Source organism: Talaromyces proteolyticus (genome assembly GCF_021365285.1).
Source record: "Talaromyces proteolyticus strain PMI_201 chromosome Unknown BGW36scaffold_12, whole genome shotgun sequence".
NCBI lineage: Eukaryota > Fungi > Ascomycota > Eurotiomycetes > Eurotiales > Trichocomaceae > Talaromyces > Talaromyces proteolyticus.
Window position 1 is genome coordinate 317,695 of NW_025764288.1, and position 24,269 is coordinate 341,963.

Consider the following 24,269-nt stretch of genomic DNA (forward strand, 5'->3'; position numbering starts at 1 on the left):
GGTGACACCAACATCAACCGGCTCTCTAACCTATGCTCCAATCTCTTTAGCGGCTTTCCTCATGATATCACTAAGAAGTTAGAGTTTTAAAAATACGGAGTACCCCGAGAGCTTAGCATCTCACCCAAGCTGTCTCGGAGTACCAGAGCCCGGATTGCTTACCTTTTATTCTCCTTTTTACAAATACGAAGATGTTGGTACCTTGAGAATATATGCTAGGCTTTATCTATCGACGTTATTTTACAAGTGTTCTTCCACCAACTAGATAGTGTTCCCAACAGAGGTTAGGCTAACTTAGACTTTGCTTGGAGGATTTTTTCCTTTTCTTTCCACACCAGCTATCAGTCGTACACATATTTTATGTGTGAAAGTTGTCACTAATGTCATGGCATCTTTTATCTAGCCGCACGATACTTTGAAAGAATTTACTAGGCAAATAACTAATTTAGGACTAGTTGTTGTTGTTGTCGTTATACTGGTTCTCTTAAGCTGTTATATATGTCATGCCCCTCACTGGCAAAACCTTGTTTATTTTAGCGTCCCTGGAGTGTTTAGCGTGCATAGTCTGATTGACTGATTTAGTCAAAAAAAAAGACTCCCCACCAATTAAAATAACATCTAATATCTTCCACGTTACTTAAATACAGATACATTCCTACTGCATTGCTCTAGGCCCGTGCGTAATTTTTCAATTATTTTGTATGGTAATCTTAGTAATATCTCACGCGTTCCCCTACAAATTGCTAGCTCACATTTTCTTACATGTCCTGAAATCCAGTTATCAGTACATTCTGAGTCAAGATATAAACCCTTCCAAACCTGCCACCTAGGATCTTCATTACCTGATATAAGGACCCTAGCATACTTATTTAGAAAGTCTTCTAATCAAAGGTATATACACCTCCTCGTCCTCATTCTCTTTCTGAGTAAATACACCAATGTCTCTTTTGCTTTGCTTGAATACGCACTGTCACACTAGATCCCGCACCAGGTATTACAGAAGAGGTTATATCTAGCGCGGCCATGGGCTCTACTGTAGTAAATTTTAATACCGCGAGTTCAGCCGCGACTAGCTCATTTACAGTAAGCTCAGTAATAGTAGATTTACCCTGCGGCCAGGCCTCTCGTATATTAATTCCCGTGTTAGGCATAGTACAAAACACAGCCCTTAGTTTAAGCCTAGAACACAAAAGGCAATTGAGTTGTATGCCCCTGCCTTTTACACACGCTGCAGGAATAACTTTGTTGAGATGGTTGAGATAAATTTGTATGCTTTCTCTTTTTAGATATCTATTCTTTTTTTTGTTTATGTAGTTTAAGCTTCATGATCTGAGGTATCAGATAGATTCTTTGTGCCAATTAGCGCCACTACGCCCTTATATGTCAACTATAGTTCATAAGAGAAGTTTTATTGATATAATGATTGCTTGAGTATTTCAAATCCCAAATTATCGCTATGGTACGATTGTAGGGTGTCTGGATGTATTTAAAGTCTTTGTAGGAATAAGTATTAGTAGCTGAGTCTATATGTAAGCTCTGTACAGTATGGGTTTTAAAAATAATGGTAGTGTATTTCGTACTAGGTATAGCATTATATTAGCGTGATAACTCCCCATTGGGTATTCACATAGTTTTGAGCGTATGCAGTGAATCTTCTTTTAAAATCGCAAGTTTCCTGAACGTAGGATTTTTCTTGTATACTGTACCATATGGTTTTTGAGGCAGAAGAAATAGGAAGATTTTGTATATCCAATCATGTTGAATGAATTTATTCTATGATTTTAGAAGTAAGATGGCTTTATTGCGAAGTTAGGAGGGTGTAGGTTACCAAATAATGAGAAGGATTCTTTTAGGATATTGCGCTATAGTAGGGTGGATCTTCTGGATGGCCTTAATATGTAGTTGGAATTTTGTCTGGCTTGGGGAATGATGCCGTCTGTCAAAGAGCTGATAGGCTCTTTACCAATATATAACTTATTAGATTCTTGTATAAGCGCTGGCAGCAGTAGGCATAGACGGTGGAAGGTAATTCTATAGTTATTTCTGTACTTAATCATCCATTGTGGTCACTTATAATAGTCACTTTTGTTATTTTCTTATTCATGAAGGGGGATGTAAGGTGGAAATATCGGAGGAGGAGCACCCAGCTATTAGTGGATTCAGTCAGGATAACCTTCCAAGCCAATGGTAGAACCTGATTGTCACCATCCCTGTCACTGCCACATGGAGCCTAAGGTTCCATTAAGCCTTCCAGAATATGCCATCTAAAGCAATAAATGCACAAAAAAGTCTAATTTTTTCCACCACGTTTGTAAATAGTTAATATTATTCCCATCCCTGAGCTCTACATTGACATTGCGGATTTGACCCGGCTTTCGAGCCTCTTCCAGGGGGTGGAAGGCAATGCCAAACTGTTAATGGAGAAATCGCAGCTATCATGAGAAACTGAGAGAGTGATATATTAAGGCAGCCAGAGAGTTACATGCCGGAACGTGTCGAAATGTACCACACAAAAAGATTGAAAATTGCGCACGGACCTCGGGTAACGGTGTACAAATGTATTTGTATTCAGGTAACGCGGGCGGGTCCAAAAATACGTCCTGCCTGTTTTATTTGTATGCCCAATCATATATAGCCATCTTGCCAAGGCGCTAAAATAATCAAAGTTTTGTCTCGGCAGAGCAAGCCAGCGGACGCGGGAACAAAAAACGTGGCTGAAGAGCCTTGAAGATTTCACAGATAAGAATCATTATAATAATCAGGCGTTAGAGACAATAATCAAAAGTATAATATACTACATAAAAATACAGTAAAGTGCTTTATATGATATTTATTTTTTTCTTAAAAGAAAAAGTAATATGACACAGACAGGACGGTTCATCCAAGCCCACATCACCCTAGTTATTTAGTGTATGCAGGCACACAATATGTGGAGCCAATCAAACTCGCGTGGTGACAAGTCGTCTATCTTTGTTCCAAATACTATGTGCACCTTAACCATCAGACTAGAAAGGCTTCGTACATGACTGGCCCAATTGTCTTTTAAAAACATAAAGGGAGATCCATTTTGATGCTGAGATATATCATCTATGGGACAAGTCTGTTTGAAGCTGGATCATGTACCTATATTTTATCCATTTACCTAGCCAAGCTCATTTAGGACACATCTACCAGGTTGAAAAAAGTAACTACACAACGCATGCATAGCTAACATTGTGGAACACGAAGGGAAAAGAAGTTCCACTAACCCCAACAACAATCGGAGCAGAGGATTGGCATTAGACGGAGATGCACCCAGATATGGATTACATAACAAGTCCGTCGGGGATAGATTAGAAGGGTATAGTTTACGCACCGGTATATAAAGTACTCCGTACTTCCATTAGTTATGTCTCAACAGTTGTAAATCAGATCCACATTGCTTCGGGCCCTATTTTACGCACTATTAGATTAGTTAACTACACTTGTAGTACGGAACTACGGAGAAACACCCCGGTCTGACTGTGACTAACACCAAATCTCGACTACACCCAGACACTCAGGTCCAGCGCCGATACCATTTCCAAGCCATGGATTGATGTTGGTAGGTTGAGGAGGCGTTTTCTACACAAGATAAACGTTGATTAGTGTTGGGTTTCACTCTCTGTGGATCTGTTTATCCCTAGTGGAAGTTCGATTTTTGTAGAGGGCTCGCGTCATTATTATTTGATATTGACAAAGATAGACAGCTGTTTTGTCTCTACACTTTTGGGATATGTTTAAATAGCTGAAATACAACTCGGATTTGATCTAACAGTAAAGTCTGCAGAAGGGCTACGGTTTATTGAAGTAGGTCATAAGAAAATGACAGAAGGTCTTATTAATAGCCTTACAAAGTGAGTACTTTATATCGGGGGACTGGGGTTACAATCTGCTAGAAAGTGTATCGGGATGGCGATAAATTAAAAATTACCGTTGTTATTAAAGTTTCTTGGTAATACCCTGGGTGAATTGAGGAGTCATGTCTATGATCCCATAGCCACTTACGTGTCGTGGTTTGGCAAGAGGATTCTAGCGGAAGGTACATCCTAGTTTAGATTAGAAGAAATTGTTTGCTTTTTTTCTTCAGAGATCGTGTTGTTGTTAGTGAAATAAACTTTTACTAGTTGACTCTCTTAATTGACCTCGAACCGCAATGACGCTAAGATCTACGGGAACTTGAGGTAGCGCAATATACGAGGAACTAGGATCATGGCGTCATTCCCATGCTTGACAGATCGCACCAGAGTGAGTGAATAGCGGGTCTAGACTCACTGACCTGGGTCTCACTCATGCGTCCCTTGCGTCTAGAGGGAGTGAGCATAAGCCTATCTTCACGGTAACATTGATTCGAACGTCAGCCCGACTCTGTATCATGTCCTCCGCTGGTATCGTAATTTCGTGTGAACAATGTTGCACTAAGCTTAATGCTTGGTTTGACTGCCACTGATATGTCATCATGAACGTCGAAGGGCCCACTCATAGATGCAACGCTTGTATGAGGGGGCAGCCAACCCTGAACCCCAAGTTCCTAAGGCCGTGACAGCGGGTGTGCTCGGGGCTGTGACACGGAAAGATAACCAACAACGCTAACAAAAACACCAAGTAGTTTGACATACCTGGATCTACCCTAAGTCGTATTCATCTTACGATATTTCTTTCACTGCGCATGCATCTCACTGCGGCCAGCATGCCAAACTCATGCTGTAATCCCCGTGATGTCCCCGAACCCATGCCGGTGCGAATCACCGAGCGCCGTCTACTATTCCTCCTCTATTTCCCTGCACATAGCATGCTTTCGCGTGTGTTGGATAGTCCTTACTGCGTCCGGGGCAATAATAATATCTTATAACATTCAAAATCACTTTCTCAGCCACTTTATTTAAAAACTTCCCCCTATAGCGGAATCTCTCAACCGACTAAATGATTTAATATTTTTATTGGCTAGAAATTGAGAATTCAAATCTATATAGTTAACATGTTTTGGGGGGGGGGGAAAAAGAAGGGGGCCGGGGGGGGGGGTTCCCAAATATTAACGACTTGCTACGTGAGAGCGTTTTGAATAAATATCAATGATGAGTGGAATATCGCTAGAGTTTTCTTTCGTGTGATTTGAACCTACTTTTGGTAAGGTTCTAGAAAGAAATTTGCTGTGATCCTTTCTTCCCGATTCTCTAGGCTATCTGTGGATCAAAATACCCACTGTGGACAAATTCCAGCCATTCTTCCACACTGCGTGGCTGGCCATTCCAGAACAATATGTTACTATACTTTCGGCAAAAATAGTCTTGCCATAACGCCTGGGTGGTTTTGGAAACCACACGTGCTTCGCACGGGATTTAACGCAGAGAACCGGACAGCTGGCGAAGAACATGGTGCGCATACTATTCATTTCATTGCGGGTTTTCTACAAGTTTGAGTATTTGATAGATCTAATGTATCAGGTTATAATAGAGGACAGAGTTTCGAGTTTGAGATATAGAAGAAATGAAAATAAAGAATAATATGAAGGGTCGGTATCTAGCAATCTAGAACAAGTGTGAAGCTTCTTTTGTAAGAGAAGAATAGTCCAAGCACATGCAAAGTAAATTCTTCTCAATATCGATACCGAACTAACCTCATCCCAATGACCTTCGGATACTATGTCGGATCCGTCTCTACTCATGGTGTCGACTGTCTACCTGGTATCTCCAAATCATTTGGGTTCTGAAAAGCCTCCGATGTTGATGATGAGGGTACCTTCGTTTCCAATTCCGTTTCTGTTTCTGCATCGACAATTCGTTTCTTCGCGCGAAAGAAACTGAAGTTCGCATCGGCCCAAGTTCCTCGGAAGCCGATGCCAGGATGGAGAGACGTAAAGCACACTGATGCTATCCCGATCATGGCACCCTCGAGGGCCATGAAGGTAGACTGGTTATTGGCCAGAGACCCGTGGAAACCGCCAGACAGTTCAGCCACACGAAAGCAGGATCGTATCGTTATCGTCAAAGTACTGAGGGCCAGGCCACCGAGGAAGTATTTGAAGACGGCGCTTTCGAAAAGCTCTTTGTGGGTCATATCCCAGTGAAAAGGGCTGTGCCAAACACGCATTGCAAAGTCGCCGCAAAGGACAATGAAAAGCACGAGAGAAAAGACCTGGAACGAGAGACCGGCAATCATAATATGGATACCCATCTGAGACTATACACGCGGTTCAGAATTAGCTTGGTTTAGCTAATAGATTTAAAATATGAGGAAATACTTACGGTTGCGTAGTCGTTAGCGATAGATGCGATCGCACCGCCAATGGCCTGCAGAAGGAGAGAAATAAAGTCGCAAGTGCAAAAGACAATGGTGTAGAACCGAGGCCTAAAGCGACTAATATCCTCACCATAGACCACAACGATGCGGGCCAGGCAAAGATAGATACAAGCAGAAAGAAAAGCCGGTGCGATCGTCAGACACACAAGATAAATCAAGAAATTGTTCTTGTCGAACGGATTCTGGTGAATCATAATCCTGCCTGCATATCCAATTACCTCCAGGGCCAAACCGCAAATAGCAGCTATAAGAAAACCCCAGGTCTTGTAACGGACACCAAGACCGAGCTGCACCAGAGCACACACGCCGAATAGCGCGGCTAGGAAAGCATTCCCACCCAAATTCGGGATATATGTAAAGTGTGCCAGAGTGAGATCGCAGGTCGATAGAGTGCAGAGAATATCGTTATTCAAACACAAGGTTACATTTCCATAGCATTGATTATCATGCTCGGATGTTAGGTTCGTGCCAGGCCAGAATGGTGTCATGACACCTGCCTGGCTGAGATCGAGAGCCATGAGGGTTGTAACTTTATATCTTGAGAATGGATTGGAGCCTGGTAAAGAGTGTGTGAAGCAAACTTGGGGTATTCGTCGCTAACATTTAATTGAATACTCGGAGTTTTTAGACAATGAAATCTGGCAAGGTCCATAACTTCTATATATATGTATATATCAAGTGACACATATTAATTGATACAGCCTCGTTTAAGCGGGGTATTGCCCTTACTCTGTACAATATCTATTAATATTTTTATCTGGTCTGCAACTAGGCAACAGATTTTTTAAAACGTTGAAAGAAGGAATAAAAATGAAATTTTACCCTGCGGACTTCGGATGACATGTCCGAACTCAGTCACGGAGATACGTATCTTACGATTCTACGATACGCATCCAATCAAAGGGCAATACTCTTGACATCTAGCCTTTTAGATAGAAGAGATCTATGTTTCGGAAAGACCAAAGGCTGAAATGCAAGCGCATTACTAAAAAGACATAGTTACTAAAGAGACATAGTTTACGCGCGTTCAATAATATAGACTATGTTTATAAAAGAAAAGGTCCACTAACTAATTGGATTCTCCAGGATATTATCTCATTTAGGTATGGCTTACGCTGTTTGAATTTGCCAAGAAAACCGGCCGGGTAATTTTGCAGGACAATCATTCTCCATTGGTTTGAGTATCCAGTAACGTGGCTGCCTACGATAAGATTGCGTTGATACACATAGAATGTAAGACGGAGGGCTCAAGCGTAACTATATTCTCAGAGAGGCATAGTTTACGCGCTTCTGCTGTGATCAAAAATTCCATTCAGGCATGATTTACGCTGGTTAACTTCTCGTCGGAGTGTATCTGAGGAAGCAAAATGTAACCCGCGTACTGTAATTTGTAGGAAGAACAAGCATCGTAGAAATAACAGCAGTTTCATATCTGGCGAGCTTTCGCTATTTCTGACTCTATTAAAAGTCTCCTGTCTCCTATCAAGCCATGAATCATGAAAGACGTCAAGGTTTATATTTTAAATTCCATTCAATTTCATCAAAATGAATAGACAAACAAATCCGAAGGATATTCTCTATTTAGCTGGCGAAAGAAATCTCTTAAATAGATAGAGCTTCCACCGAATTGGGCACATTGCACCAATCGGCATTGGTTTTGTAATTCCTCTCTTCTGCTGGTCATCCAGAAGCCCATGTCGGCTCAGATACATGCTCGAGACCCTAGTACTTTTCGATAAGTTTCATAGCAACTTATGCGCATCCAGAGGATGGCTGATATCGTATAATACAACCCATGTCCCACTAAAGCGCTCTTTCTCAACTCTAGCTCCCCCTTCACGGACCGACCTCAATCCTAGGCAATGTCTGATAAAGTCCAGATGCTAGATTCCTCTACTGTTAGTTAATGCTAGGTACAGGCCCACTGCCCTCTTCACGGTACTGACCGCGAGGTTGGCATCAATTCCAATTTCCCTTTCGATAACAACTGCCCAAGACTGTTCCGCCGGCTGCGGCTCTTGTCAAGATATAGCATGCTTCGTTGTCACAGTCATCTGTGCCAGATATACTGAGCATCGTTCTAGCATCGTTACGAACCATCACAAATTGTTCTCCGGCTAGTGTCACAAATCTGTCTTTGACACCACCTAGCCAGCATGCATCACATCGAGCCCTGTACAATTGGCCACTATATCAACTTTATTCCACGAATGATTCATCCGCGAAGCAGCTTGTAAGATATTATGAAATGCTAAATCAGTATAACTTGCATGCACACCTCCAAGGTACCCTGATTGGCATGCATCACATTGACCGAAGAACAATAATCTACGCCATTTCGATAGCTCGTGCTGATTTGGTGCAAAGTACATATGTAGTGGAGTTAGGGCTTTTTGACCTATGGCGTCTAGCATAAACTTAGCTCCAGCACCGTCTATCCTGACTAATGATTCAAGGTAGCGTGGGTTTCCATCATCGTCAATGCACATACCGTCAGCGTTAAAGCTTTACCATGAGACCCTTCAACCTTAATGTTGCGGCGGCTCCTGTTGTCTTGATCGCTTGGGATGTACCCTCTCATTATTCATTTGGTTCTAGACAGAACACGACCAGAGCACGCATTTCAATTATAAATAATATAGTAATCTAAAGTAACAGCGAACATAACGCTATTATTGTGGATAAATAAAGGAATAATGTTAGAAAAAGACAAGAATTGGTCATTTGCCTATCTAAATTGAAGTTATTGGGATAATCTAAGGTAAGAAATTTCTGCATGAGCTGGCTTTTGTGCGGCAGAGCAACTATTTTTTAAACGTAGTTCATGTGACGGCCATAAGCCAAAAATTAGTCTGACGCAACAACATTCAACCCTTGGAGAGCCGTACATCCGTCCTGGCCCAGAAAAATCGGCCCCCCAAGATTAGTATCAGCTGCTACAAAGTCTGAATCTGGCGAACAGAAACTCCAACCAATGCCGCTATAGTTGCCCCCAGGAACCAACAAATTGTCAGACGTGATTGTAAACTTCGGATAATAAATGGTACCATCGGCGCCGCCTATTTTATCGAATTGTATGGAACCCACGTCGCTGGGCTCCCATCCCCAGGCATAACGTAGTGAGTTGTCAGTCGTTGACTTAGTTACAAGACGACCCTTTGTTCCGGCTTCGAGGAAGAAGACAGTTGGGCTCTCCTTCTTGCTGGGTATGGTCTCGAGAGTTCCAATAGTATTTTCGGAGTTACGAGCGTCGACCAATGCGATATTGTTTAGACTGGGGTCATTGGACTTGGTGGTAAGGGTGAACGATTGGCGGGATGCTGGGACTTTTAGAAGTTAGATCAACTTTCAGTAAGTACTTTACCAGTAAATATCAAAAACTAAACTTACTAGCAGTCGCACATGTGGCTGCCAGAGCAACGAGTGATATAACGCTTTTCATTTTGGTTGTAGACAGAGTGCTTGAATTAAAGTTGTTTACAGATTTTTAGAAGCTGGAATCCATGCGGCATTTGATAATCTATTTATGTATTTATTGAGCAACTATAAATATCACACAATCTGCCCTTAAATTTCAGCGAGCGGGAGAGACCGTGCTGTCTGTCGCAATATCCAACCTAGATATCCACATAGGTCTCCATTATTAATGCAACAAATGGTTGATATCTGTCGATCCTTGTTAATCCCACGGTTTATTTCCATAATTGGGTCCCCGTACAGAGAAACCAGTGTAATCTCTTAATCTCGGCTGCTATTTCTAGCCTCCAGTCAGTTCCTTTATTTCTGGCTAGCGGAGAATAGTCGTACTTTAAAGACCTGAATAGGTAGATTTCAGAAGATCCATTTAGCCCGCTGACCTTAGGTGACATTGCGTATATAACTACCGAGCTGGGCACTAAAATTTACGAGTAGCTATTCCCCCATAAGTTCAGGTAGCAACCTATGAAATATATGAAATATGGCCTGCATATCCTATATCTAAACCTTGTCCTTCTGTCATCTTCAGCAAAAACGAAAGAAAAAAGAAAAATAATAACCCGACAATTTCATTAATATTGACAGGTGGACTTGCACAGCCTTCCAGTACGCTATTCAAGAGGGATAAGAGGCTCTGAGGAATAATCTACTACTTGGGGGCCTCTTTGTGGGACCGTTTGGCTGGGCAGTGCCTTGTTGCCTAAGGCGGTTGGGGCTGGAATTATGAAGTACTTGTGGTGTAAATCCGGATGAAAGGCAGAAAATCTTAATATTATATTTAAATTTTTGCCATATTAGTGTATTTAAGAGACGGATCATCCAGAAAGAATGCCATCTAACGACTTTAGGGATCACAAACTACCTTCTCTGCTCACAACTCGTACTAATACTATTTTTTGGTTTAATCTGATTTTTCAAATTTATTAAAAACTAAGCTTTCAAATTAAATCATACATTCATACTATATATCTATATACTATTGACAGCAATAACTGCGTACCTTAAAGCTATAAGTAGTGTCAACGGCTGGAACATCAAAAGTAAACCAAAACTCTTGTATGCAAGTCACCGAGTAACTAGCACTGCAAGCCAAATACGGGTCCACCCTGACTTCTGTGATTTCTTGCTTCTTATATATGCCGATTTCCCATGCGGCCCCTCCTTGCCTCCCTCCGTCTCAAACGCACGACTTGCGCTAGCTGGCCAGTAAATCGCGCCAGCAGTAAAAATACAATGGCGCCTATAACAATGGTCTGCGTGATATACATAACCGAGTCTCGTGTCGATGCACCCCAGATATCTTTCGCAGGGGAAGTAATGGGTGGTGGCACCCCTCCAATGGAAATAGAAAAGGATAGTGAAAAGGGTGTCAGAGACCCAGATACATTGGTAGACGTGAATTCTGCAGCCGGCGCGGCAATGGTAACCAAAAAGATGGCGATGAGCAGGAGAGGCATTAGGAGTCACAAAACGGCGCAGGTGGATGTTGATGTTGTCCTTTTAAAGCAGAGTCAGCGGTGTTAGTAGTTATGAATATGACAATGAGAGAAATATGAATATACCATTCCATACTATCGAGCTTTCTAGTCCACCTTGCCGCGATCTTGAGTCGATCACGTACACTGGTTGAAGGCAGCAAAAGGTACTTCTCCTCATCAGCGATTGGGAGAACACTAGCAAACCAGTAGGGAAAAGAGGCCAGGTCGCTCGGTGGCTGACCATACGCCATCAAGATTCTCTGATGTAGCCACGGCGCAGATTCCGCGCGTCTTCTTTCGATAAACTGCATGCAGAGCTGCATCAGCTGCTGCGTCGACAGGGCTTCTAGCGGAAGATCGCTAGAATCGCCATTCGAGTCCTGAACGGTCGTGGATGTTGCGGCTGCTGCCATCTCGCGTCTCTCTAGGTCTTCCTCCTGTGCGAGACTGATGTCGTCTACGCGCTCGGTCTTTGCGATATAGTATCCATCTAATATCCCCCAATCAACGATTCTGAATTTGTTAACGCCAACAGCACTCAACAGACTGCGGCCGTCGGGGAGTAACTCAAATCTGTCAATTGAGAGGACTGTGCCGTATTGCATGAATTGTGTTTGTCCAATATTACCCTGTGGCTCGTCGGTGTAGTTGTTTATTACCATGCCGAACCTGCGTCCACCATCTTCCAACGCGCGACGGATCATCAGACGGTACCGAGGTTCAAAGACATGCAGAAATGTAGGCATGGATGGAAATGAGAGCGTGCAGACAAATAAAGGCAGATCTTTGTCTTCTCCAAGCACATTGTCACTCAGCATCGCTGCTCTTCGCGATTCTATTTCTTCGGGATAAAGATTGCTTATCAGATTGTCTAAAATCCTGTTGATAGGTTCGGTCATCAGGGCTGGTGGAAGTGATAGCTTCCGTCTGCAGATTGGACAGAGGTTGGAATGGTCTAATACGCGCGCTACACACCTGCGACAGAATGTGTGTCCGCACGAAGATGTCAGTGGATCGACCATCAGCCCATAGCACACTTGACAGTCAAGCTCATTCTGAATATTTCTTCTCAGCTGTCCAACAACTAAGCGGTCTAGCTCGGAAGCTTTTTGCTCGTCTTCTGAGTTCATGTGTCTATAAGTAACATTGTCGATATCATGCTGAAGTCCTCCCTCTTTCATCAACTTATACGTGCCTAGATATCGTCCATGGAGAAGAGTTGCCTCTTGGACGACCAATGGTTCCTCGGTGCTATTATCAGCACTAGCAGACGTCCACTGCATCTGCACAGGAGCCATAGTCCGGTCGATATTATTAGCGAGCACATTGTCCAAAACATCCATGATTTTGCTGACCGTGACATCGACGCCACAGTCCCCCATTGAGTGCTCAATCGACGACCCGCATCCTCGGCCCTCCCACGGACACAAAAAGCCCTCTTCTCGCCCTTGGTCCGTAGGATACGAAATGCCCTCTCGCTTCTTGACTGGCGGAAGACAAGCGCGACAAATCGTGTTTCCACACGGCAGCCGAAGGGGGGTGCGCATAGGCAGCGAACATATTCGGCACTGAAGCAGACTTATCACCGCATAAGGATCAAACACAGTCACGTCTTGATCGATGCGTTCAGGTGCGGTGATAGCACTACCACTATCATTATCACGCGTCTCATCATCCGGCCCAGATGCAGCTGGCCGGGGCTTGTCGGAACAATCCCGGCCAGTATCGGGCGGGTTGGACATGGATGATAAGCAACAGAGTTTTGAGGCAGCTTGAAGCAGCTATCAAGGACAGTCACGGCCACCATACATTGTGGGTATGGGTTAAGAGAATGGCGATAAAATGAAAATAAACAGACATCTAAACACTCACGGGTTATGATGACATCGGTGCCTACGATCGTGGGTCGCTGTCGAGCTGGGCGTCGGGGCGGTGGAGATCGGTTCAATTAGATTTAGGCTTTTGGCAGGCTCTCCACACTACGGTCCGATAAACATTCCCAGTGCGTCGCATGAACTATTTACATCCGTCGTAAATTGGTGGGGTAATAGAAAACAACATATTGCGCATCCATTGCTGTTGCCTCTACTTATACAGAAACCGTCAATTGATATGCATACAAAGCCACAAAATCCCCTGTGACGTCACTAGTCATGTATCTCATATGTAGTAGTATCCCAAACCCCATGCAGAAACAAACATCGCCAAAAAAGAATAATGATCGTCAGCTGAAACAGCAAAACAAAGATTTGTAGGGTATATATCCAGTCAACCGGAATAAATAAAAGAGTTTCAGCTTAGATTAGGAGGTAACATAGGCATATAAAGCAGCATACATCTCCTATTTTCACAGTCGAATGGAAGATTTCAGGCACTGTCGGAATCAGAGCATGAATCCTCTTCGAGGACAACGCGTCTCATGACGCTCTTGTCAAACAAGTCCAATGCAAAGCGTCGGGCTGGAAGACGGAAATGGTGGCTTTCGAGTATAGTGAGAGTCTTTTGGAACAGATCGACTTGATGAAATCGGTCGGGATACTTTGTTTTGAGACTATAGCGAGAATTAGATACGAAACAGCTTGAGAGACAAAATGTCAGGACTTACGCGTGAAGATCAGCTGCGGCTTTCTTAGACAAGACTGTATTACCCATATCAACAATCAACTTTAGGATACGTTGATTTTGGGGTTCCGGGTCAGTCGATGCTGCTTTGAATATTTCCCGTGATAACCGTCTTAGGTCTTTGTCTCGTTCATTTCGAACAATGGGTAGCTATTTGCCAATGGGTTAGTATTATCACAACCATAAAACTCGAGCCAGGACACTAACAGAATACAGCCTCTCCAAATTTCGTGGCAGGCAAAGTCCTAGCGAGTCACCGCGTTGATCAATTGCAGCATCCCAGCCCGCTTCGTGAAGCATTTCCAATCCATGCTGACTACGTGAAATAAGGCCGAGAACAAAGAACGCCGTACCTCGCATGGTAATGACGTCTGCTTTCTCTGCAATATCGACGATGTTTTGCACAATCTCAGTCTCTTCCAGGAATGGCGCTCCTAGCTCCATAGACCCTACATTCCCCACAGCCCACAAACAGCCCTTAACTTTCAAAAGCGCTTCAGGATCTTCTTCGCTCAGCTCAAAATCTCGGATAGTAGTCGCGAATTCGAGAAAGTGACCAGACTGCTCAAGCAGCTTGCAACCCTCCCAAGTCCGAGCAAGTTCTCGATAGAAATGGGGTGGTACAATGCCAATGTCTTGCATCTCGACTACATCCTCAGGAGCGAAGGTGTGCCTTCGAGGCTGGTCCACGTAGGCGCGCGAAAGTGAAGCTTCAACAAGAGCGACATAGGCGTCATTTCTCCCTAAGAACCAGTCATCCATCTCCTGTGTGATATAATCGAGCCCATCGAGATAATGATAGCCGACTGATGTCGAAAGAAATCGAAGTAGTAAGGGCGCCGCAATCTCTCCAAGGTGGTCAAGAGAGGGCCGACATTTCACGACGAATTCTAGGTACTCGCGTTGGTTGCAAGCCTCTTCAAGAATTTTCACAGCAACCTCGCAAACAGCGACGTCCGGGTCATAAAGCTGGGTTACCAACAGACGAACAACCCAATTCACATTGCTAACAGACAAATGACTGCCAACTGCGTACTTCCGTAAGAGCTTTGTTGCGAAAATGCGAATATCCTTAGTCCCTGTAGTAAGGGCTTTAGACAATAGAACTCGGAGGTGACTTTCTAAAGAAAAGTCCATGTTCCCAAGAAGCACCTGGATCAAGTCACTTCGATCTTTGAGATCAACTATATGATAGAACATGTTGATCATGTGCCACCTCTCCATCATATAAAGTCCTTGTTTATCGCCGCTCAAAACACCAAGCAGCGCGAAATAACCGCCGCTTAGAGTACCAGCCATTTGCTCCCTAGAAAAAAGAGGAGCCGCAGAAGTAAGGCCACTCATACGATCCACCTGTGCGAGACATTCTGCAATTTGACGGAGCAGTTTGTTGTCGGCGATGTATTTTACTCCTTCTGATGTTTGCATTAGAGTGCGCAACAATGCACATCCTGCACGCACATACCGCTGGTTTGGTTTAGAATTTGGGATCATGGAGAATCTGTACTTAAAAGGACGATAAAAGCCCACGAGACGCTTCATGAATTTCGAGCCCTTGATAGCCTCATCGAGTCGCTTGGGGTTAGTAAGAGGGCCTTCGATGATACGCAGAATCAAGTCCCATTTCCACTTGACGTAATTAACAGTATTCAAGACTTGTGTTTCGAGAATGTAGTTTCTAAACTGGGTTTCGTCCATGGCTGGGTTAAGTCTGTTCTTCGCCGGCTCCCCGGATAATAGTGATGCGGATATATCTTCATCAACGACCGCATACCTTCCCGACGTACCTGAGATAGACCCAGATCGAGCCAGAGTACGATTGATACTTTCGATCTGATAAATGATTGAGGTAGAAGCTTCGTGATTGTCAACATCAAATCTGATGGCACTTGGCAATAACTTCGGTAGTACTTGAAGCTCAGAGCTGACAGATTGAGGGAGAGAGTGCTGGGCCAGTTTTAGTACCTCTGTTAATAGCAGGGTAGCTTTTCGTTTAATAGCCTGATTTGTCTCAACTTCGATGAGACCCGATAGCGCTTTGATTAAGTTCGCTTCAAGTAAAGTTGCCAATATTAACGCAGAGAAGTGCATCGTGAGGTCAATTCTATTTTTGTCGTTCTCGTTGAAAAATCGTAGCTGTTTGCTGTCCGATTCTGATCGGAGATTTGACACCCTACCATATGTTGTTAGACGTCGGCCAGCAAGGAAGGACGAAGACCACGAGGGCGATTTAATTCGAAGAGCATCGAAGAGCAATTCCAATATAAGCTCTCGAGCCTGTGAATCGGGGTAATTCAATGATTCGAGCAAAGATCGGAGCGGCTTCGATCTGTCTCTTGCCAGGACAAGGAGGCCAGGCCAGGTCTTCAGCATTGCCGAGATAGCCTTTGCGGAGCACTTCAGGCGCCCGGAGTGGGCTGTATCTGAGAAAGAGTCGGTGAATGATGTCAAAACGGCCTCGAGCTCCTGCCCTCCTTGGAGATGTTTTCGCCTGTGTGGGGCGTCCATAATGTGCAGGAAGCTCCCTATGAGACTTTCTGAAGCACCAAAGGTTCCTTCGGCCAGGGCATCATGGAGAGCACTCATGCCTCCAGAATATGTTAGAAGATCCGGGTCCTTAGTTAAAATTTCAGCCAACGTCATTATAGAAATATTTCGCAAGCGATCCTCATGATGCTCTGCGACGGATACTATGGCTCTAACGACGGCACGAGAAATTTCATGGACGCCATCCTTAACATCCAGGAAAGCTCTCACAAATTTTAACGCCTGTTCTCTCTCAATGCTCGCTTTGCTCTCTTTGACCAAAGACAGCGTGACGAGCTCATCCGTATGCAAAGCACGAATAGTCCTGATAGAAGCTCTATCTGCAATAGCGTACCGTGTCAAGCGGTAACCTGCCGCTACAACTTCCCTGCTATCGCTCAAAAGCATCATCTGCACTCGTTGACCGAAGACGGACCACTCCAGGTCATACTTCAAAGTGGGATGGCGTTTGAACAAGTCAACCAAGCTATTTGCCCTTTCGACGTAGTAGTCTGGCGCCATTCCTTCCGACTCCAAAGCCTGTAGGGTTTCGGCTAGTACATATGTAGGAGATTCTGTCTCTGCATCTGGGTCTACTACCTCCCCATCAACTGAATCTGTACCGCGCGATGGGGATCGCATTGGACTTCCGCGGAATAATCCTGAAAGCCGACTTCGGGGCGGTGTTGATGGGTATTGTGCGCGAAGCAACTCCTCCTCCATTTCATGATGCAACTCTGCGAGTTTTCGATTGGAAGAATTCAACTCCGACTCAACCCTTAGCCTCTGTTCTTTTGTTTGTTTCGGATTCTTAGCCAGTAACGCTTCCAACATATTTTCCGTTCCTATTTTTATCTTCATTTCCTTTGCAATTCGGTCTCGAATGGCTGCTTGACGCAGTTCAGTGGCATTGCTCCCAACTTCATCTTCTTCTACTGTGTTGGTGATTCTGGGAGCTGCGAACCCTGTGTCGGGACGAGGAGTCACACTCCGCAAATTGTTCTTGCTCTTGAGTTCCGCACTGAAGCTTCCTGGTGTTGTGGATGGTACCAGCGAAGCCCCACGGGTGCTAATAGAGCTGCTCCCACCTGAGGCGGAGCGCCCGTTACGAGTTGTTCGTGAGGCGGCATCATTCAAACTTGCAGCTGGCGTGTTCTCTTCTTGGCTCCTCGCAAACGGCTTCCCTTCGCCCAACGCTCGATGCTGAGTCGGTGTTGCCGAGGTGCCAGTATTGTACCCTGACGCCATGGGTTACCTCCATGCGACGGGCGCAACGCGTTTCACCTGGCGAGAAGGGGGGCCGGGGGCAAGGATCGCATCGATAGGCGAGCTGGTTGCGATACAAGGTCATTAGCGATCGTCTCTCTAATCCAGGCTGCAGTAAACCATAAAGAGCTGGTTGTAGTTACCACTGCTCGGCAGATATGACACTGTGTCTTAGCGCAAAATAGTTGTCGGGATTGGTCTCATTGCCATTAGCGTTTCAGGAAATAAACAGCAAACAGCAGGTTAATGCAACAAATCAAGCATGCTATAGAGTCCGATTTGGGGACGAAATGGCGGTGGCCGATCAGCAGTTACTAACAATAATAGCGTCCTGGTACTCCTCCTCCATGCCGGCCTTGGCGCTGCTCTAGATTCGCGCCTGAGGCAGTGACGCCGCCATGGCTCACGTGATGCGTTGGTATATGCGTACAATTACTCATAGAAACATTTCAACATACTGTCAATCTCAAAAACAACATGAATTCACATGTTCTAGTACCGCCACATATAGTTGAGCCATGAGTACTGAAGACAATTTACAGTAACCGACTCTGTATTACATGTACAGGGAATCTCGATATCGTCGACTAGTAGTACATGTACATATGCCCGCTATATATATATAGGATATTTAGCTGCCTTTGCTGGGCCATCATCACTTTAATGTACACGCAAGGCGACCCTGGAGTACCTTAGCGCCGTAGATCGCTTTTCTGTAGGTAGTCAATTGGTAACAAAACAGCTGTTTGGTTTATGAACCACTTGACTGAAAAGCGGTTACTTTTTAGCCGTAGAAATCACGTAACTATACTCTAACAACAGTAACAACAGTAGGTTTATGCTCCTAACACTCTGTCTATGGCCATATTTTAACTACGCCGTAGGCTGTGGCACATTGGCTTCCAACCAAGTAATAAACCGCGGAGATAGTCCACTATCTATACTCCATACTCTATACTTTATACTTAATAGTTTAAATATACTTCATAGTTCATACTTCAGCAGCACAGACTAAATAATCGCCGGGATGGGCCGAATGCACCATGAAGGCGGGCACCGGCCTAGGCGCTCGGCCGGTGCTGCGGGCTTCGGAGGTGGCCGAAGCCCTATCGCGTTTAGAGCTGCAGATAGTCATTTGGTTCTGTTTAGAGATCTCTTCTTAAACCCGTGCATCATACGTTGAAAATTTTATAGTGCTCGTAGGCAATTCTCGAAGAAATACTCGGTACAGGTAATTCTGAAACCCTTCTACCCCCACCTCTGTTGATGCCTCATTGGCGAATCGCCCGGGAGATAAGCTATAGTCCGTCAGTCAGCTAATGTATATAGCTATCTCGTCAACCCGCTTTCTGGACCTTGGAAGCTGATCAGTAAAATTAACAGCTGCTAGAATCCGAGTTCTATCGCTGATCTACTCTTCTCTATCTGTTTAGCTCCGTGCAGCTTCTCCTTCACCCCTCCATCTAAATCACTACTGTTATCATGGCCTCCAAGCTGGGTGCTGCGCGCTACGGCAAGGACAATGTTCGCGTGTGCAAGGTCCATCGCGATGAAAAGACCGGCGTGCAAACTGTTACAGAGATGACCGTGTGCTGCCTCTTAGAAGGGGACATTGATGTCTCGTGAGAAAGCTTCATTCGCCATAACTAATGTGTTTCCGGCATACCTAACAAGTCCAATAGCTACACAAAGGCCGATAACAGTGTTGTCGTTGCCACAGACTCGATCAAAAACACCATCTTCATTCTCGCCAAACAGAATCCAGTGACTCCACCCGAGCTCTTTGGATCTATCATCGGCACTCACTTCATCGAGAAGTACAAGCACATCCACGTGGCCCATGTCAACATCATCACGCACCGCTGGACCCGCCTGGCGGTCGACGGCAAGCCGCACCCACATTCATTCCTGCGGGATGGCGCCGAAACTCGAAATGTGCAAGTTGACGTAACCGAAGGAAAGGGCATCGAGATTGCCTCCAGTATCTCGGGCCTGCACGTCTTGAAAAGCACCGGCTCGGAATTCTGGGGATTCGTGCGAGATGAATACACGACGTTGCCAGAGGTCTGGGACCGGATTCTGAGCACCGAAGTAGACGCTACCTGGAAATGGAAGCTTTTCTCCAGCTTGAGCGAAGTCAAAGTCGACACCGCGCGGTTCGACCATGCCTGGAGTGCTGCACGTAAAATCACTCTCGACTTTTTCGCGAAGGAGAATAGTGCCAGTGTTCAGGCTGTGATGTACAATATGGCTGAAAAGATCTTGGAAGTCGTGCCACAGGTTGAATCGGTTGACTATGCTTTGCCAAACAAGCATTACTTTGAAGTTGGTGAGTTTTTTAACTGGTCGGATTGTGGAAAGTCATTGCTAACGGTATTTCTAGACTTGAAATGGCACAAAGGCCTCAAAAACACTGGTAAAGATGCTGAGGTGTATGCGCCTCAATCGGGCCCGAACGGCCTCATCAAATGTACTGTAACACGGCCGACCACAGCAAAGCTATAAGCATGTAATCCCTTTTCTCTATGTATCCATTCAAGGGGGTTTCCGGAGTTTTGAATGCGTTTGTGTCACTGTTACTACTGCATTAAGATTTAAATATGTCAATTGAAATCTATAAGTTTCTCATAGGTGCTTATAGTATACAAAGTATGCAACCAATTAAGGAAGATCTTAGATCCATATCGTACAGCGCACATTGAATAAAGTTGTTGAAAAGAAAGAAAGAAAAAACCAAGACTCCGCCCATGCGCTTAGGAAAACAAGAGAATAGTAGACAAGACCTGAGTTAATGGTATGTAACAGGTTGCGTGAATAATTTAATTCACGGTGGAGGTAGAGCTCTCTGCCGCGTCTTTTTCCGCCTTGAAAGCAGCAGTAACTTCTGGCAGGCTGCTAAGGACGGATTTTCCGTTGATTTTAACGATATTTTTCTTGTAAGGATGGGCCAAGCCTTCGAATGCTGTAGGGTCAGATAATCAGCAATTGAGCCTTTATACAACATCCAACCACGCCCCATTACACGGTGAGGAAATGAGTAGCTTACTTTTCAGTCTGTCCATTCTCTTATCTCGCAGACGGTTTTTGGGCAACATGCCTCTTACTGCTCTCCGCAGAACCTCACCACCACCCCATTTTTCAAACATCTTGTCCATTGTCATGCTCTTCAAGCTACCTGGTCGAGTGGTATGTGTGTAGTATTTCTTCTGGAAACGTTTCTTGCCCGTTGTGTAAAGGTCGCGGCAGCCGACAGCAACAACGTAGTCGCCGCAGTCAGTCGATGGGTCGTAGATGGGCTTGTGTTTGCCCATGAGAAAAACCGCAATTGATGACGCCAATCGGCCAAGGGAGCGGTCATCTGCGCCGACGTCGATGTGGTGCCATGTCCGCGAGTAGGCGAGACGGGTCTAAGCCGTAATGTCAGTATAATGATGAGCTGTGAGATGCGAGGCACTTGACCCTTCCGATTGTCTGCGACATGTTGCTTTGATTGAACCACAATTTATGCGGCAGAAATTCCAAAGACGAAAACAAGCCCTGCTAAAAGCTCTGCTGAGAAAGAGAATGGCCCTCGAAGCTGTCAGGACCAGCGAATTCGCCCGGTTGAAATATACCTCTAGCACTATTATTATTTGGATGAGGTTTTGCGGAACAGGCACGGAGTTGATGCTTGGCACTTGATCACGTGATTATGATAATAACTAGTCTACTTTAGGACGACACACAAACCCTAGCCAGAGCTAGCGGGCCACTAAGCGAAAGCCCGCACACCCGCTCATTGCTCATTTCTCATCTTGAAGGGACAAGACGACGACGATCCAAACGACACTCTCTTTGCGCCGGCAAAGCCATTATATTCACCATGGCTTCTACACAGAGTGTGCAATGCTTCGGCAAGAAGAAGACCGGTAAGTGTTTGACAACTGAGGATTGATGTCCTGGTCAAGTCGGATTCGCGACTAATTTTTTTGTTGTTATAGCCACTGCGGTCGCCCACTGCAAGGTACGAACGAATCTCTCCTAGAAGAAAATATGGTGTGAATGAAGGCGGCGCGAGGATCATACTACACTATTTTGGTTTTTCCTTCCAAAGAACTGTCGCTAAGATGTGTTTTTTTACAGCAAGGCAAGGGCCTCGTCAAGGTCAACGGCCAGCCTCTTCAGCTCGTCAAGCCTGAGATTCTCCGCTTCAAGGTACGCATTGTCGTCGATTAAAGAACGAAAGTTTATAGTTGTATGGCCTTGATTTCTCATACGGACATATAGGTCTACGAGCCTCTCCTGATTGTCGGCCTCGACAAGTTCGCTGGTGTCGACATCCGCGTCCGCGTCAGCGGTGGTGGTCACGTCTCTCAAATCTACGCCATCCGTCAGGCCATTGCCAAGTCGATTGTCGCCTACTACCAGAAGTTCGTCGATGAGCACTCCAAGAACCAGCTCAAGCAGGCTTTCATCCAGTATGACCGCACACTTCTCGTCGCCGACTCCCGACGGGCCGAACCCAAGAAGTTCGGTGGTCCCGGTGCTCGCGCTCGTTACCAGAAATCTTACCGTTAAAGGATCAGAAAAATTCGTTTCGTTTTTTTCTTGTTTCTTGGCGGGCGTCTGGGGAAGAAGTGCATATCGGTGGAATAGAAGAATGTTGGAGAAAATGTGGACCGACTGCATCGTCGCAGTGGTAATGGCTATGGGAGGACGATGGCTCTTGGGTTCTGTTCATTTCCCGGGTTGCGGAATAGAGAGTCATCCACTGTTTTCTTAAGCGTCAGGTTCCTATGTTCGAAAATGGAAAATCCCGGGAGGTTCTTTTTTGCCTTGTGTGTATAGGTTCAGACAAGGACTCTGGGCAACGAATTTAATTGTTGTATCCAAAGAAAATGATATCACACGATTTGACTTCACTGGTTTTTAAAGGATTCATATTACATTTTCCTTATTAATTTACAGGTGTGCTGATCTCTATATCATGATCTGCGTCAGATGCAGCAGTACCATCACCCTCGCCCGTATCAACAATCACAGGAGCATACTCGCCAGTCTCATCATCTTCGTCAGCACCCGTCATTACCAATTCCACCTGCTCACCATCTTCAAGCTGCATCATACCTCGACGCATTATTGATTCCTTGCGCAACTCCCATCCGTATTCTGCCCGTACCCATTGCTCTAGAGCATCCATTTGATTTTTCACCACAGAATCAGCCACACCATCCAAGGCCTCATTCATCAATGGCCGAAACCCGGTCAATAATTTCCTCAGAAAATTCCCATCATAATCTCCATCCATCTCAAACAAACCCCCTTCAACATCTCTACAATGCTGTAATTGTAATAGCAATAATTCCAGCACATCCTTGAAAAACCCCTCTCGTTCTCTAATCGCCATCCGACAGGTGAGAATCAATCCTAGCAATCGCTTCCACTGCTCAAGACACGAGTAATTCATCAGCGTCAACACCATCAGGAAACAAAACTGCAGTTCTCCGAGTATATGATTCTCTCCCTGTCTTTGATCTGACGACGATGGCCCTGTATTATTATACCGCTGTATCAAATCCCCCAACGCCCACGATCTGTCCTGCGCCGCTTCGGTCCTCTCTCGTCCGATTGCGCCCTCTCGCCATGTCCGTTTCAAATCAACGGGGAGAAACTGTAACTCCTTTTCTTCCTTCTCACTGCCGAATCTCCCAGTTACGTTGGATGCTTCCTGGGCGCCGAGCCCCGGTATATGCTCCGCGTCTCGCGCCGCACTGCTCGCGGAGGTTATACTCCAACTCGGCCGGCCGTCGTCATCAATATGCGCTTCACCACCCACTATCCTTGACAGGATTTGCGGCGACAACCGATCCGTCAATTTCCCCCAGTCACTTTGCCTAATATCTCCTTCCTGCGCCTGCTCGGATCTGTACCCAAACAAAGCCCCCATCTGCCTCAGCCGTCCGAGATTCGCTTTGGAGCGCATAATCTCCAGACGATTCTCATCCGTATTGCTGAGCATGGGCAGTAAGGTCTCTGTCTCTCCGTTCCACTTCCAAATCCGCACCTCCCACCCCTGCGCTCTCACAATGGGTTGTTGGTCGTGGGCGTCGTTCTGGCTCTGTGCATGTGTATGCTCGACGTGTGTAATATCGCCAACATAGAACCACGCCCCGCACCGCAACGAGAAATTCGAAGTTGTGCCAGTGTATAAAAAATGCCAGCCAGCAGGTAAATCGGTGATTCCGTGGAATTGCTCCGTCGACGTGAAGCTCAATAGATCTATACCGACGAGGGTTTTCGCGGGGAGGTGGGGGAGTAGGACGGTGGGAGGGGGTTGGAAATTGGACATGTTTGAGACACACTTTGGGTCTTAATTATTGCTCAATAGATTGCGTGGCATGAGACATCGGGGTTCGTTGGCGTAGAAAGGATATATGTCTAGGAAAGATATGTGGTTGACATCAGTGAAAAGTAGGTAGAGCGGATATTTTTTTTATGACGTCTGCGGAGAACCTGAAGGTTATAGAAGTGGTGTGGTCTCCCGCATCACGATTCAACTTGGAAAAGTAGCATTTTGCATATTTCAGTCCGCCACATTTCCGA

The 24,269-nt window shown here is 45.2% G+C and overlaps 8 protein-coding genes across 8 annotated transcripts; 2 read left to right on the forward strand and 6 right to left on the reverse strand.

Moving 5' to 3' along the window:
- Positions 1-5,679: 5,679 nt before the first annotated feature.
- Positions 5,680-6,961, reverse strand: BGW36DRAFT_349068 (RTA1 like protein-domain-containing protein; the record flags this gene model as incomplete). Its single annotated transcript, XM_046213279.1, has 2 exons — positions 6,264-6,961; positions 5,680-6,198 (listed from the first exon to the last, which is right to left on the reverse strand). The coding sequence occupies exons 1-2, from the start codon at positions 6,834-6,836 to the stop codon at positions 5,680-5,682; spliced, it is 1,092 nt and encodes a 363-aa protein (XP_046067305.1). The 5' UTR covers positions 6,837-6,961.
- A 2,204-nt stretch (positions 6,962-9,165) lies between these two features.
- On the reverse strand, positions 9,166-9,760 carry BGW36DRAFT_431771 (uncharacterized protein; the record flags this gene model as incomplete). Its single annotated transcript, XM_046221026.1, has 2 exons — positions 9,166-9,644; positions 9,709-9,760. The coding sequence occupies 2 exons, from the start codon at positions 9,758-9,760 to the stop codon at positions 9,166-9,168; spliced, it is 531 nt and encodes a 176-aa protein (XP_046067306.1).
- A 1,198-nt stretch (positions 9,761-10,958) lies between these two features.
- On the reverse strand, positions 10,959-12,865 carry BGW36DRAFT_272657 (PUA-like domain-containing protein; the record flags this gene model as incomplete). The annotated part of the gene is made up of 2 exons (XM_046210161.1): positions 10,959-11,128; positions 11,368-12,865. Coding segments are annotated over 2 exons (1,668 nt in total), but the record flags the coding sequence as incomplete, so codon positions are not given.
- Positions 12,866-13,640: 775 nt separating this feature from the next.
- Positions 13,641-17,669, reverse strand: BGW36DRAFT_304886 (putative cytosolic regulator pianissimo; the record flags this gene model as incomplete). Its single annotated transcript, XM_046212018.1, has 3 exons — positions 13,641-13,824; positions 13,879-14,045; positions 14,103-17,669. The coding sequence occupies 3 exons, from the start codon at positions 17,667-17,669 to the stop codon at positions 13,641-13,643; spliced, it is 3,918 nt and encodes a 1,305-aa protein (XP_046067308.1).
- Positions 17,670-18,857: 1,188 nt separating this feature from the next.
- Positions 18,858-20,296, forward strand: BGW36DRAFT_387866 (urate oxidase UaZ). The gene is made up of 3 exons (XM_046217174.1): positions 18,858-19,309; positions 19,370-20,016; positions 20,071-20,296. Exons 1-3 carry the CDS (start codon positions 19,170-19,172, stop codon positions 20,190-20,192), a joined length of 909 nt encoding a protein of 302 aa, XP_046067309.1. The 5' UTR covers positions 18,858-19,169; the 3' UTR covers positions 20,193-20,296.
- On the reverse strand, positions 20,297-21,310 carry BGW36DRAFT_349079 (mitochondrial 54S ribosomal protein YmL23). Its single transcript, XM_046213280.1, has 3 exons — positions 21,147-21,310; positions 20,734-21,094; positions 20,297-20,649 (listed from the first exon to the last, which is right to left on the reverse strand). Exons 1-3 carry the CDS (start codon positions 21,165-21,167, stop codon positions 20,507-20,509), a joined length of 525 nt encoding a protein of 174 aa, XP_046067310.1. The 5' UTR covers positions 21,168-21,310; the 3' UTR covers positions 20,297-20,506.
- Positions 21,311-21,549: 239 nt separating this feature from the next.
- On the forward strand, positions 21,550-22,244 carry BGW36DRAFT_431776 (putative 40S ribosomal protein S16; the record flags this gene model as incomplete). Its single annotated transcript, XM_046221027.1, has 4 exons — positions 21,550-21,595; positions 21,668-21,690; positions 21,810-21,881; positions 21,954-22,244. The coding sequence occupies 4 exons, from the start codon at positions 21,550-21,552 to the stop codon at positions 22,242-22,244; spliced, it is 432 nt and encodes a 143-aa protein (XP_046067311.1).
- Positions 22,245-22,623: 379 nt separating this feature from the next.
- On the reverse strand, positions 22,624-24,015 carry BGW36DRAFT_305159 (AAR2 family protein; the record flags this gene model as incomplete). The annotated part of the gene is made up of 1 exon (XM_046212044.1): positions 22,624-24,015. The coding sequence occupies one exon, from the start codon at positions 24,013-24,015 to the stop codon at positions 22,624-22,626; it is 1,392 nt and encodes a 463-aa protein (XP_046067312.1).
- Positions 24,016-24,269: the final 254 nt, after the last annotated feature.

Bases quoted from the DNA above. Each gene is read 5' to 3' on its own strand.
- BGW36DRAFT_387866 (XM_046217174.1), top strand. From the start codon at position 19,170: ATGGCCTCCAAGCTGGGTGCTGCGCGCTACGGCAAGGACAATGTTCGC. The intron at 19,310-19,369 runs GTGAGAAAGCTT...CAAGTCCAATAG, and splicing joins GAAGGGGACATTGATGTCTC to CTACACAAAGGCCGATAACA. The intron at 20,017-20,070 runs GTGAGTTTTTTA...CGGTATTTCTAG, and splicing joins CAAGCATTACTTTGAAGTTG to ACTTGAAATGGCACAAAGGC.
- BGW36DRAFT_349079 (XM_046213280.1), bottom strand. From the start codon at position 21,167: ATGTCGCAGACAATCGGAAGG. The intron at 21,095-21,146 runs GTCAAGTGCCTC...ATTACGGCTTAG, and splicing joins TGTCGCAGACAATCGGAAGG to ACCCGTCTCGCCTACTCGCG. The intron at 20,650-20,733 runs GTAAGCTACTCA...CTGACCCTACAG, and splicing joins GAGAATGGACAGACTGAAAA to CATTCGAAGGCTTGGCCCAT.